The sequence below is a fragment of the Anopheles nili genome, chromosome 2 (genome assembly GCF_943737925.1).
Source record: "Anopheles nili chromosome 2, idAnoNiliSN_F5_01, whole genome shotgun sequence".
Lineage (NCBI taxonomy): Eukaryota > Metazoa > Arthropoda > Insecta > Diptera > Culicidae > Anopheles > Anopheles nili.
This window is the reverse complement of record NC_071291.1, coordinates 1,995,409-2,009,056: the sequence shown is the minus strand read 5'-3', so window position 1 is coordinate 2,009,056 and position 13,648 is coordinate 1,995,409. Positions and strand designations below refer to the sequence as shown.

The window sequence follows — 13,648 nt, the reverse complement described above, 5'->3', positions numbered from 1 at the left end:
CACATTACAATTTATAAGCCTCTTTTAACCGGTTTTGGAGCAAAATGTACCTTTACCGGTTTGCATAGCTCTAATTCATTGTTTGGCTTGACTGAGAGACATATAGTGATCTCCACAGTAGATGCCTCCGTCCAGACGCCATGAGAAAGCAGAACTTTCGTTCTAAGTCGCCACTGTGACTCACTTTCACCTTGCTCCGTCATAACCTTTTTGAGGTCCCGTTTACGCGGTACGATAATGTGAACGTTCTGATCAGGGTACTTGATTTTCAGGCGCAAATCCTGTCGTTGGGTCTGTTGAAGATTCTCCAGTTCCGCCACGAAAGGAACCGCTGCAATGAGCCCGGCCGTTACCTTGATGACGTTATCGGCACTGTAGGACGATTCGGTGGGTTCGATGATGCGAGCCTTGCACATTTTTATCTGCAGATGAAAACACAAAACGATGCGTTATCTCCTCATCTTCCGATACAAATTGCTTCAGTCGAAGTTTTGCTCTTTCTCTTATTCGGACTACTTACGTTCGTGTTGATCTGTGGTATGACAATCGGGGCGGCCGTTTGTACAATCGGTAGAATTTCTCGATATACCCGCCCCGGTTTCGGATCGCCCACAGATGCTAGCTTGTTCAGAATAGCGCTAGTGAACGTGTCGGCAACGAGCAACGTGTTCTCTTGCAGAAAACTACTCGCATCGCTGGCAATGTGAAGTAACAGTTGGCATGGCCCGAGGGCGCTCTGTGACCGGTCTTTCACTATCAATACCAGATTAAGAGCACTGGCCCGGAGGCACATCTGCTTCACCAGCAGCTGATCATCGATGGTGAGGTTCGAAAAAAAATGCTGCAGCATGAGGCACTTCTTGATCAATAGCATTAGGCACTCCTTGATAGGAGCCTTAATCGAGTGCCCCGTTGCAGCCAGTTGAAGTTGCTCCATCTGCAACTGTGCTCCGAAAAATACGGACGTGAAGTTGGCCGTTCCTGAAAACGTTGGATCGATCTCCGCCAAACGATCTAGGTCGTCCTGGGCCGCTTTCAACAGCGCCTGCCGCGCTTGAGGAGCAGAGTAGGCCCGCTGAATGTTACTGAGCAGTGTCTCAAGGAACTGCCTAGAACCGGTAGATCCAATGAGGTTCAGCTCCTTCGTATCACCTCCAACAGCTAAGCGGGGCACAAAGTTAGGCATCGTATCCCGAAGGTACGCATAATGTTTAATAGTCGTTTCGGGGAACAAACTTAGCATGGCCGGAAGATACTGGGCCGCGTTGAACAGCATGATTAGCACGCAAACGTACGCCGGATCCTCCACATCGCGCTCGGCACTGTCGAAAAACGGATGATCCTGTAGCAGCTGAGGGGTGATGGACATGCAGATCTCTGGGTGCTTCTGACCAACACGCTGCATGCATCCGAACGTCGATAGGCGATCTTCCGGGTACTTCAAAAGCACGTCTAATACCTTCTGCACAACGAGCGTAAGGCAGGCTTTCGTGGAGACTTTACATGCTCCCAACATCAGGTGGAGACCTTCACGAACTTCTACGGAGTAGTCCTCCAACGAACTGAGCATCGTTTCAAGTTGATCTTCTCGTAGAATAATATGCCTGGATATTGAGGTCAGACTGTATATGGCTCGCAGACGTACCTCCTCGATTTCATCGTTAAACATGTCGACCAAAAAATCAAGGGAAGTCACCGCAAACAGCGGGTTTTTGAGGGCAAGCTTGCACATGGAATTTACTGAGGCGGTTCGTACCTCTAGAAACTCATCTTCCAATCCTTGAACTAGCGCACCACACGCTCCCGATGCCATGAGAGAAACCGAATCCGCACTGATGATCTCTTTCGGTGCGTCATCGGCCCATTTCTTCCCACTGGACCACTCGCCACTCGCGAAATGGGCAGCGCTACGTTCGTGAAGGCTTCTTTTCTTGCGCATATTGCTCATCAGCTTTTTGTCCAGCGTTTGATGAAGAAACTCATCGCTCACCATCGTCATGCCACCGAGAAGTTCCGCAGCCAATGTACGGATGTTCATCGAAAGGTCGCAAATGGCCGAACACACCTTCCCGAACGCATCATCTATCATGCGAACCTCCTGTTCCGAGTCTTGCACCTTTATCAACCTGCAACCAAACAAACAATGACATTAACCTGAGTTTGCGTCTTCAAGATGCTCGATCGACTTACTCCTCTGGATGGCGCACGCCCAATTCGAACACCATATTCAAAGCCTCTCTCCGTACACACTCGTAATCGTCTGTAAGGGACGCGCAGGCTCGCGAATACAGGGACGGAGGAAGTTGCACACCTCGTTCACCCAAAGTCAGCATGGAACGGAATGCTTGAGCTCGCACGCGTGCATCAGAAGAATCCGTATACTTCCCAATCAGTTCGAGGCTCTCCTTTTCGGCGTCGGACACAAGCACAAACACACCCAACAGGAGTATGGCGTGTCTTTGGACGTTATGGCTGGGTGAGAATAGTTTTACCTTGGCAAAGAAAACCATTTGGTTAATGTACGACACGGACGGGTTGAAGGATTTGCCGATCTTTTCCAGCACGATCAAGCCTTGCGATATGACTTTGGCCGAGGTCTCCGCCTTGAGCAGCTTGATCACCTCATCAATCAGCTGCTGTGCGTCGATGCTGGTTTCAGTGGCTAGATCCGCAAACAGTGATAGTATTTTCACCCGAACCGCGGACTCGGGTTCGCGTTGAAAATGTTCGACGAGCTTACGGATTGCCTCAGGAAATTCACTTTCGTCGAAATGTATCGAGTCTGTAATTTTGAGGAGAACTTGAAGTGCCTCGTTACTAGACGCATCTTCTAGCATATTAACGTATCCCAGAATGGACGCAAGCGTTCCGCTCGATTTGCATGCATTACGCCGAATCCGTTTGTACAGCCGATGACTGGGGATATGTGGGACAATCGGTACCTGCTCCTGTTGATGAAGAAACCTCAAATTCAATAAACGCTTGTGAACTTTTACGATGAATTATTAGGCTTACCGACAATGAAGATATTTCAGAGATTGATCGTTTAACAGCTAAAGCCATGATTGGAGATAATTTAAAGTAATTGTGTCGCACAAATAATCCAGCATACCATAAGCCGCAAGAAGATTTTTGCAACTATACACGACAACCTGCTGTACAATAGCGTGATGATTGATATTCTTTTCCAGCTTCGTCTTTCGGTTTCTCCGGCGGAATAATTTTCTGTTGGTGGAGTAATGTAAATTAACTTTAATTTGCATCGATAAACAACAAATAATTAACTAAAACACCAACCAAAACAATCGCGCCTGTACATAAACCTTAACAAACTGGAAATGACAGAAAACAATCGGTATTCTAGCCTTTGGAGCAGCCCTGTGATTCAGGCGACGAACGAATGAGTCTCATCACCTAGCTATGGATGTTTTTCTGAATCAAATAGAAGTTATTTGTTGAAAAACAATGCTCTGCAAAAATTATGAGTCAAACACTTATCTGTAACATGCGCCTTTTTGAGAAAACCTCGACTAGCAGTTAAGATATTCGAAATTATTGCAAGAATGAACTCAACTGATTTGCGGAACGATACGGATGCTTATTGGGCAGCATGTGCTTGACAGCTGCCAAATTAAGTACACAAATCGGATCGTATCGTATGAGTCATAACATAAAATTGCAGCGGATTAAAATTAGGGAAACAAATCACAAACCAAGAGAAACCTTACTAAACTGCTCGTAGAAAGTGCGTTTATTAGTGCTCCTTTAGCAACTGAATTAATCAAAGAACGGCCAATATGGAGTGGCTATTCGGTAAGCGAATGTCCCCGGACGAAATGATGCGCAAGAACCAGCGGGCGTTAAACAAAGCGATGCGAGATCTGGATCGGGAAAAGATGAAAATGGAACAGCAGGAAAAGAAAATCATCGCTGACATAAAAAAGCTGGCCAAGGAAAACCAGATGGACGCGGTCAAGATCATGGCGAAAGATCTGGTCCGGACGCGTCGCTACGTACGGAAGTTTATGCTTATGAAGGCTAACATACAAGCGGTGTCGCTGAAAATACAGACCCTCAAATCCCAGAATGCGATGGGAGAAGCAATGAAGGGTGTTACGAAGGCAATGACCAACATGAACCGCCAGCTCAACCTGCCACAGATTCAGAAGATCTTGCATGAGTTCGAAAAGCAATCAGAGATAATGGACATGAAGGAGGAAATGATAAACGACGCGATGGATGATGCGATGGAGGACGAAGGCGACGAGGAAGAGACCGACGCAATCGTGTCGCAAGTGCTTGACGAGCTGGGTCTTCAGCTGAATGATCAGCTATCCGGTTTGCCGCAAGTATGTTGTCCATCTAGCTGCGATTCTGTGGCAATGCAGAAGCTGGAATAGTTACGAGTGCTTTCTTTTCCTCAATTCCAGGCGTCGGGTTCGTTGGCGGTGACCGGTACGAAAACTCCTCAAGCAGCTGCAGTTGGAGCTGCCGGTGGTTCCGGTGGAGCAGGATCTCCCGTTTCGGATGCCGATGCCGATCTGCAGGCCCGACTGGATAATCTCAGAAGAGAGTAGTAGCGTAACAAGCGTAATAGTTGTGTATGCAATTCGGTTTGCGACCATTCACTCTGGCATCGCATACGGCAACGACGGACGACAAGCAGGAACTTTTTTTAGCTATTAAGTTGGATGTTTTGTTTGAATGCGTCTGTGTTTTAATTACATTTTAGTTTGTACTCTGCTTAACGCTTCTTTTCGTAACCTATGAATGAATGTAAATATGAGAATAAATAGCTCGACGTGATTTGAATCTGCATCGTCGAATGCTGAGCATCGATCTTGACCTGATTTATTATCGTTTGACTAGATGCTACTCCACTAGACACACTGTGCTATTTTAAATTCATGCTATTTTAGTGCTGCAGTACTGTGACTAGCTCAATCTACTCGTGTGATGCCAAGGCAAAGCAACAATGATAAATTCATATTGAACCAGAGTTATCCGTACGCTTCACGTGCGAAACTTTCAACAATTTTACGCAAAGGAAACGGAGAACTCGGAAATTTCAAACTCTTAAAAGTGCTCGAATTAGGTTTACTACCAGCTAATAGATGGCGCTAATAGTGCTAAAGAGAAAGTATGCTTCCACTGTTTACTTATAGATGGTGCTGTTAAATTTGTACAACATCGAACGCTTAATGTGACAGCGCCATCTATTGGAAATTATTCAAAACTTTGGTCTATTGGCGACGTCATTCTATGCTACAACACTGCTGCAGTATAACAGTTCTGTACTGCGGCTGCCCCAGTTCAGGCATGGAAAATGCTGCCTCTTGACTGTTATGCTCTCCTGTTACTCTTGCGTAAAATTTTCCTAGATTTGAGATTTATAAAGTTGAACTTGAAGTTAGTGCTTCATTATTTGATCTCGTACGCTTTGTAAGCACATTCAAATTTGCTTTTAAGGAGCATGTTTCTTACGAGTTACGAGATCTACGAATTCGCAATACCGTTTGTACATTGTTTAAAAATTTCGCAATATTTTAATTAACTTTGTAGCTTGAATTATAAAATGATTTGTCAAACGATCAAAAGGATAGTAATAAATATAACTTTGTTTCATGAAATAACAACGTCCCGTATTCTTAATTAAGATTAGTCATGAAATTTGCATTGAGGAAAAGTTTTCTGACTTCTCAGGTAGAGATCATAAATTATACTGTATAGAAACATAAAGAAGATACTTTGCGATAATAAGAACAATGAGAACATTGTTTGTTGAGAATTTCTAGTAAGAAGGCGTCAATATGTATTGCGAGCTCGGGGTATACGCCACACATGTTCAAAAAAAAATTAGAAATGTATAGAGCTTGAACAGCAAAGTTTCTCTCGTTTTATTTTAATGCTTTGCGAATAGTTTATTAATTCCAACCCAAAAAAATCACATCTACATAAAATGAGATCCTCGAGCTTTTGCCTGCTGGGGTAAAATATTGCAGCAACAGGAAACGACAATAACTTCTATTGCAGTTGCAATTGTGCAAAAATTAGAATTTACGATGTAGAACATTTTATTTGTATCCTTCTTTCTCAACACATGTTAACGAAAGGAAATGGAAACGACCGAAGAATTCCGTCCGTTTAACCAGGGTAAATAAAAGCATTACAATAGTTTGAACGCGCCAATAAAATATGTCTATTATAGTTGAACAAATTATACACAAACATTAACATATTTACCTTACGGAAGATTGAAAGTAAAAATAATGGGTACGTATGCTCGTGTGCGGTACGTTTAAATTATGAAATGTGGATGCAAAAAAAACTATATGCTTAACACGTACAACTTATGGGCTTAAATCAACGAATTGTCTAACCAGGATTGGGGACGCCACCCACGCGCGGAGGTTTTCAGCGAATTTAAATATTCAGAATCTAAAAAAACGAAACAAGTTTGGCCACAAATCGGCTCACAGGATTGATATGTACACTACTTTGTGGAACGTTTAGCTCGTTTGCTTCGATTTTGCTGTTTTTTTTGTTCAAAACAGTAACAACCCTCGGACTCGATCATGCGACAGCACAAAAAAAGAAAACAAATATAATTATAACCAAACGTTAACGGTTCTGTAAAATAATCTCTTCAACATCACAAACCCAACGAACGAAGTTCTAAATAATTTACTATGAATTTGATTCGTTACACGCTAATGGCAAATTTCGGTCATCGTCCTGCTGCGGCACGCGCTAGGATAATCTCTTGAGAGGAAACAACCAAAGTAATGCAAGAAACAAACAAAAAACATACCTACAAACATAACCCTATCTGATTGTGGTTCCTAATTTCGACGTTTCGTCTATTGCATCGCATTTCGGTAACAATCGCATTCGACCAGCTTTGCTTTGCACTTGCACTTGTGTGTTTTGCTCTCTTTGTAAACAAATAATATCAACAATCAATTTTAACACAATACTTTTGACACTTTTCAACAACGAAATCGATGGGGAAGAACAAAAAACCAGGAAAACAAGGAAAAAGGAGGTCGGCTATAAACGCGAGCGGTTGATGTAAAACACTTGAGAAAAATTGTTCTAAAATAAACAAAACAACATGTCATCGAGCCGATCGCTCGTTTCTCGTCTGGGAATTCGTTTTCTAGACGTACATATAAGCAATAATTGTCCTAAAACATTCGCTAACTTAACTAAACGACTCTAATGTTTTTCTCTTCCTTGTGGGCGATCTCTCGAACGATCTCTCGTTATCCTTCGCACCATCGGAAGAATCGCAACAGAACGAGCTCATCCCACTCGGGCAGTGGTGCAGGAGTACGCTTACATGCTAAATGAACCATGCTAACGATCGTGCACCTCACAGCACGATCGAGCAGTAGTACTCTGATGCGGCAGTGACCGTTCCATGGGCTCGAGCCCGCGCACTTACTCTAGACACTAACGAAAATGTAAAAATGGCAAGAATGTCGAATAATGGAAGAGTATTTGCTATCGGCTCATTGTCGAGCGGATCGATCTCCATCCCTAGATTGCTTCTTTGTGCTGCTTCTCGCACGACTTTTCAACGCCTCTCTCTCTCTCTCTCTCGGTATCTCTCTCCCTATCTGCGAGGTCCGATCGGTGATGGAGCACGATGTATCGATGAATCACAACACGGCCGGGTCAGGGATCAGCTCTTTCCCTTTTCGAGTCCCCGTTTTCTCTCTCTCTCTCTCTCTCTCTCTCTCTCTCTCTCGCTTTCGTAAATACATTAAAATAGGAACGTCGTAGTGTGGAATTTGTGTTGAGTAGAGCGTTGCAGAGGGTCTGTTGTTCACCTGCTAACGACGATCGTGGCAGTGTTGGTGTTGGTTAGCAACATCGGAGGTGATTGCGTTGGTGTGGCGAGTGGAGGATGTGATCCTGGCAGATTGGTGACAGCGGGCAAGGACACTGGAGGTCCTGCTGGGTTGTTGACAGGAGTCGCTTCTGTCACCAGTGGTACCGTTGACAGTCGGCTTTGTTTACTCTGCTTAGTGACAGCTCCACCTGGACCGGGGTTTTTCTGCGCCAAGTGTGTCTGGTAGTGTTTGGCCAGGTGTGCCTTCTGCCGGAAGCTCTTACCACACAGGGAACACGCGAACGGCTTCTCGCCTGTGTGTGTGCGTATGTGCACGTTCACGGAGTACTTGTCCTTGAAGCCTTTCGAGCAGATCGAGCAGTAGTGCAGTGAGCGCTCCTTTCGCTGTCCATTGCCACACTGTGTAGGGCTAGTGGTGGCGGCAGAGGTGGCAGTAGTGGTGGAAGGTCCTGTCGTCGAAGCCCCACTCGTTCCTGTACCTGCTCCAGGGCTCAACAACGTTCCACCTGCGATCGTGTTGAGGTTGCTCATGCTCGTGTTGTTGTTGTTGTTGTTGTTGGACGCGACAGAGGAGGCGGTGTTGGTGGTGGAAGCGAGGTTTCCACCCATGGCTGAGGGGTTAGAGCTGGCAGGTGAGGGTGTTGTACCACCACCACCACCACCACCGAGAGATCGCTTGTAGCTCTTCTTCGCCCGTGGAGCTTTGACCTTGGCAGTTGAGGTGGTCGTCACCACATCTGAGGAGGTCGTTGTTGAGGCAGGCTGTCGACTGAGACCGGGGGCTGTGGTTGGGGACAACACCGCCAAAGTGCCGTGATGATGGTGAGGCTGGCCGGAGAGTAAGGATCCTGTGGAGGAGCTGTTGCCACAACCATTGCCGATCGTTGGTGTTTCGACGATGATCTCGGCATAGTTGTTGTTGTCGGTGCAGAACTGCTGCACCTCGGTCGCTATCCGTTTCAGCTTCTCGTAGTCCTCGGGGAAGGCAGCGTCGAGTGTCAGGAACATGTCGTCTACCACCACACTACCTGAGGCCGCCCCAGGTCCACCTCCTCCGAGGTCTTGCACCTGACCTGTGGACACGACCAACTGCTGCTGGTGCTGTTGTTGAGAGGCCACTGACGGGTTGCTGGAGACTGGCGAATGCAACATCTGCTCGTCGTAGATCGAACCCGCCAGAGTAGAGTCAGCATAGGCACCCAAAGAATCGGCAGGATCTCCAGTAGAGTAGAGCACACGTCGCAGCTCATCATCCTTCATGTGACCAGGTGTTGGCAACACGGTGACGGCTCCATTCGGCAGTTGCAGACCTGCCACACCTTTAGTGTAGCCTTTGCCCTGTAGAGCACTCCGCAACAGCGATTCCGCCGTGTCCTGTTGTATCACGTTGTGGTCCGACATCTGCCAGTCGTTGTTGTTGTTGTTCTGGTACGCCAACACGCTGTTGGGATCGAGCAGATTGCTCGACAACACGATGTTGCTGGACGTCACCGGCATCTGCTGTTGTTGCTGCGTTTGCACCTGCTGGAGTTGCGATTGCGGTTGCGCTAAGTGCGTCTGTTGTTGCTGTTGTTGCACCAACAAATGTTGCTGTTGTTGCTGGTGTTGATGATGCTGGTCGTCCTTGGCGTGATGGTCCGTTCCGAAGCCACTGTCATCGTAGGAGAAGCACTCCGTCTTGACGTAACCCGGAAAACCGCCGAGGATCGTGTCGAGATCGAGATTGGACGCAGGAGCTGTCGGTTCCGAACCATTCGGATCCTTCCGCAACACCCACGGTTCGGGCGCTCCGTTTAATACTGTTAGTGTGTAGATCTGAAAAGGAAAGCGAGGGAAGCCATTAGAAGCCGTATACGCACAGCTACAATCGATAGAAGCTCACGTACTTGTCCGTCTGTATCGGCAACTTGGTTGCTGAGCCCTCCATTGTTGCTGTTGCTACCATTGTTGGGGCTGTTGTTGTTGCCATTGTTGGTGGTGTTGTTGTTGTTATTGTTGTTATTGCTGGTAGTGGTGTTGTTGTTGTTCTGCTGTACCCAGCAGTAGCGGTTGAGGTCCTCGAACATGGTCGGATCCAACCGGTTGGCATCCTTGTCGGAGCCCCAAAACTGCAATCGAAAGGATAACAAATACACAGGTGACATAGAAGGTGTCTTAGATCGCTTGTTGATGAGGTCTTATGATGAGCTTGGAAATCGCAATAGTTAGATTATTTATTGTTTCAAGCGAGCGGCGAATAGGAAGAGGAAAATCAATGCAATTAATATCCTCCACCGATGGCATGTTTCGATGGGTTATTGTTTTATGGCCCACTGATCGCACTTAAATGCACTTGGTGCATTGGCTTGGATGCATTTGTGGTGTTTTTATTGCTCCCTTCGGATGTATACGATCGAAAGATAACCTAGCAGCTCTCCATCGCTCACGATTTGTGGCTATAAATATGCTGATGAATCGCTGATCGTGATTGTTCATTCGTAGCCTCACATCCCTATGGTACTATTCCCCAGAAAACCTGCTCACAGCCCTTTTTGAATGTCGTCGAAAAGCTTCAGCTCAATTGCAATCTACAACGTATTTTTAAAAACGTCCATTTGAACGGCACTTTCGCAGCGCGCTTTTCTGAGCGGCTCGTAAAAAACCCGACGCGCATGTCCACTCATTTTCCGACCGATCTACACGAAACCACACACCGAGGGTGGCCGTAACCGTTGGGGCCAATCACGGACCGGAGCTGGAAGCAGTTTTCCACCGCTAATGATCTGCACCGGTTTGGCTGCGCGCCACTGATTTGCCAATAAATCCTGCCATCCTGAACTGGACAGGAAAAAAAACGCCCCACTCCGGAGGGCCTTTTCCAGCTTTCAGTTTCATCCGATCGACTAGGTTATATCCCGCTTTCGATCGACACAGGAAAGAGTGAGAGGATGAAGGACAGAAGACGCTCACGGGGACGATTATTCGTGCTTGAGCTGCTGCAAGCGTGCAACGCATACTGCGCGTTAATTGATTGACGAATGCGAACGGATCTATTTGGAACGGGTTTTAAAGGGTAAGAGAGAGAGAAAGAAAGAAAACAGGTGAAAGAAGGGGACGAGAAGGCTGATTAGGAGCAGGCCAACGAGTGGAGTGAGCCATTTGGTCAGAGTCGTGCACTTGCAGCTCGCGTTTCAGCTGGCCTCGTGGCCTAATGGCACTAAATCATCATCACTCACGCCCGCGGTCGAGCAGAAGTTGGAGACCTGTAGGAGCCGACGACGAGCCGTGGACCGTTCGATGGTTGCCTCGTAAAGCATCATTAGAAGGCATCTGAGACAAGCAAGCGAGCAACCGAGGCTGCCGGCGTTGTTGTCGTCAAAGGACGTTCGACAGTGCGTGGGCTCGTCAAGTGAGTCCTCCAGCTGTACGCGGTAGATGCGTATCGCAGAGGAAGCCTACTGTCGCATGCCAACGCGCGTGGAAACTAGCGGAAAATGGCACGGTGCTTATCGGGAGCTGCGATCACTTGCCGTATCTCGTTCGATCGGTCGGATTTGTAACGATTGGCGACAATCGGCGGTAGAAAGCGACTCGATTTGTTGAGATGTCTTCGTGTGGGCTTTGAGACGTCCTCACGGCGACATCGCGAGTCCTGCACGGACGGGTCATTAAGCGATGGCGGATTTTAAGACGGCATTAGAGTGGAAAACGTTTCATTACTGATTTAAATTTTCAACGGAAAATGAGGCGGTGGCGTTGGGCAGTTTGTGGAGTTAATTGTGCCCAAGAGTGTGTGTGTGTGTGGGTGTGGGGAGCTTTTTTCCATACAAACGAGTGACTTGCGATTTACGATATGACGGCACTCCAGCCATGCAGTTCGCAACTCATGCGAGGCACGAACACCCTAAAGATGTAATATAATTTATTCATTAGCCCGCGGCCAATCAAATGAACGGTGGTTTTGCGCCGCTCGTGAACACTTATTTTAATGAAGATGACATAACGCAGATGCAATCTGGTCGGATGGTTTTCCATCGTTTGTCATTTTCCGGCGAATCGATGCGTTCAGTCGTAAAACTCGTAGCGGAGCCCTATTAACGAAAGAAGGAGCCGCATAATAACGCCCGCTTCGTTACACGGCAACTGCTGGCTCGTCGTTTCGTTTCGAAAAATCGATCACACGCCCCACGATCTTATCAACGGCCCTAGATCGCCACCGTGTGGCATCGCTGCACACGAACCAGACCAGGCGTTTCGTGCGGCTCAGGTGGTGAAAAATTAAGCACAAAAACGCACCCGGTTTCAGGCGAACCAGCGAGATTGACGATGACGAATGCCGCGTTCAATCCGGGATTGGAAGAATGAAGAGTTAATTAAATTAATTAAGCTGTTAACGATCGGCCACGATCTGGTCCGGTGAGTTCGGGGCTATTTTGATAGGCCTCCCTAGAATGCCGCGTAGGGGTGAGTTTTATGCTCGCAGGTGTGAACTATGCGGCCGCTTCAGAATGCGAGCCATCGACCCTAACGTGACTGCAATCCATCAACAAGGGTCCAAGAGATCCCTGCATCTTAACATCTTTATTCGCCGAGGCTTCTTCGTTCGCTTGAAAAATAAAATTACATCGCGGACGATCGTAATGGACGTTCGGTCCGTTTTCCATTTCCATTTCCAGCGCCAATTATTGTATTAGCGTACTCGGTGGGGAAAAAATCGCGTCCCAACCCGCCAGGCGCTACTCATCCTCCTTTCACCGGGTGCAATTCGCGAAGCGGTGCTATTAAGTTTCGCTTTCGTTGCAACCGGCGTTGGCTACGGTTGGTTTGGTCCAGTTGCGTGTGGGACGAAGCAGGAAACCAGGGACTCCGGGTCTGGCGAAACGCAAATGTTGCGCTCCCGTGCGCGAGTTGCAGCCCACCGCCATCTAAATAATAATAATTTCTTTATTAACGATCGATCATTAAGGGCCAGTCGGGGCCGGTAGCCCTACGCGCGGACCACTCGCTTGCGGCGAACTTTGAGGGATGATGATTGCAGCCGCAGTAACGTTTCTGATGGGGGAATTTTATATTTACAACCCGATGCTAGAATATTATTCAAACGAGCAGTGGGAAACGAAGCCACGATTGAACGATCGTGTACCTAACGCTTCAGGCGAATGGAGAACGATCGTTCGTAAATCTACGTACCTGATCGAACCCTTGCAATGGCTGATCGTTGGCGTCCGGTATCCTGCTGGCAGGAGATCCATCCATTGGTGTCCCATCGTTTGCATGCCTTCCGGAACCGGGTGGTCGATCTCTCACACCAGTGTTCATGCTGGGTAGCCCACCCGACAGGAGCCGTTGGCAGGAGGTGCCATTATTCGCGCCACCAGGACCTCCACCACCAGGACCTCCGCCACCAGGACCACCGCCACCACTACTGCTACTGCTGATGGCCATGTCCGGCGCGGAACCGGTGACGAAGTCGAAAAAGTCCGTCTTGGACAGGTCCTCCGTGCGGAAAGGTTCGCTGATTTCCATTTGGCTCGATGACGACGCCATCGCGATGTCAGAGATCAGATCCAACATATGCATGCGCTGCGAGGCTGCTCGGGAAGCGGCAAAATGGCAGGAAGCAGAGCTCGCGTTTTAATTGGCAGGTTCGGGAGTCGACGGACACGGGCACGGCTCGCTAATGCGTTCTCACATTCGGGCTTTAGTTAATGCGTTTCCGATACCGCTCGGTTGCTCGGTTCGGGATGGGAGTGATTTTTCTCTGCCGCTCGTCCTTCCTGGAGTCTTGCTGGCAATTTAGTCGTGCGTATC

The 13,648-nt window shown here is 47.6% G+C and overlaps 3 protein-coding genes across 3 annotated transcripts; 1 reads left to right on the top strand and 2 right to left on the bottom strand.

The window, feature by feature from the left end:
* Positions 1 to 5: 5 nt before the first annotated feature.
* Positions 6 to 3,063, bottom strand: LOC128720379 (integrator complex subunit 4). Its single transcript, XM_053814047.1, has 4 exons — positions 3,016 to 3,063; positions 2,191 to 2,948; positions 521 to 2,126; positions 6 to 422 (listed from the first exon to the last, which is right to left on the bottom strand). The coding sequence occupies exons 1-4, from the start codon at positions 3,061 to 3,063 to the stop codon at positions 12 to 14; spliced, it is 2,823 nt and encodes a 940-aa protein (XP_053670022.1). The 3' UTR covers positions 6 to 11.
* A 633-nt stretch (positions 3,064 to 3,696) lies between these two features.
* LOC128731176 (charged multivesicular body protein 2a) lies at positions 3,697 to 4,815 on the top strand. Its single transcript, XM_053824277.1, has 2 exons — positions 3,697 to 4,349; positions 4,431 to 4,815. The coding sequence occupies exons 1-2, from the start codon at positions 3,798 to 3,800 to the stop codon at positions 4,575 to 4,577; spliced, it is 699 nt and encodes a 232-aa protein (XP_053680252.1). The 5' UTR covers positions 3,697 to 3,797; the 3' UTR covers positions 4,578 to 4,815.
* A 3,016-nt stretch (positions 4,816 to 7,831) lies between these two features.
* On the bottom strand, positions 7,832 to 13,417 carry LOC128720688 (probable serine/threonine-protein kinase tsuA). Its single transcript, XM_053814377.1, has 4 exons — positions 13,028 to 13,417; positions 9,745 to 9,966; positions 8,521 to 9,673; positions 7,832 to 8,469 (listed from the first exon to the last, which is right to left on the bottom strand). The coding sequence occupies exons 1-4, from the start codon at positions 13,415 to 13,417 to the stop codon at positions 7,832 to 7,834; spliced, it is 2,403 nt and encodes an 800-aa protein (XP_053670352.1).
* Positions 13,418 to 13,648: the final 231 nt, after the last annotated feature.

Excerpts from the sequence above, each read along its gene's own strand:
- LOC128720379 (XM_053814047.1), bottom strand. The coding sequence starts at position 3,063 with ATGGCTTTAGCTGTTAAACGATCAATCTCTGAAATATCTTCATTGTCG. Across the intron at positions 2,949-3,015 it reads CTGAAATATCTTCATTGTCG|GAGCAGGTACCGATTGTCCC; the intron begins GTAAGCCTAATA and ends CTTCATCAACAG. Across the intron at positions 423-520 it reads TACCACAGATCAACACGAAC|ATAAAAATGTGCAAGGCTCG; the intron begins GTAAGTAGTCCG and ends TTTCATCTGCAG.
- LOC128731176 (XM_053824277.1), top strand. The coding sequence starts at position 3,798 with ATGGAGTGGCTATTCGGTAAGCGAATGTCCCCGGACGAAATGATGCGC. Across the intron at positions 4,350-4,430 it reads AGCTATCCGGTTTGCCGCAA|GCGTCGGGTTCGTTGGCGGT; the intron begins GTATGTTGTCCA and ends CCTCAATTCCAG.
- LOC128720688 (XM_053814377.1), bottom strand. The coding sequence starts at position 13,417 with ATGCATATGTTGGATCTGATCTCTGACATCGCGATGGCGTCGTCATCG. Across the intron at positions 9,967-13,027 it reads CATTGCAAGGGTTCGATCAG|TTTTGGGGCTCCGACAAGGA; the intron begins GTACGTAGATTT and ends TTTCGATTGCAG. Across the intron at positions 9,674-9,744 it reads TTGCCGATACAGACGGACAA|ATCTACACACTAACAGTATT; the intron begins GTACGTGAGCTT and ends TTTCCTTTTCAG.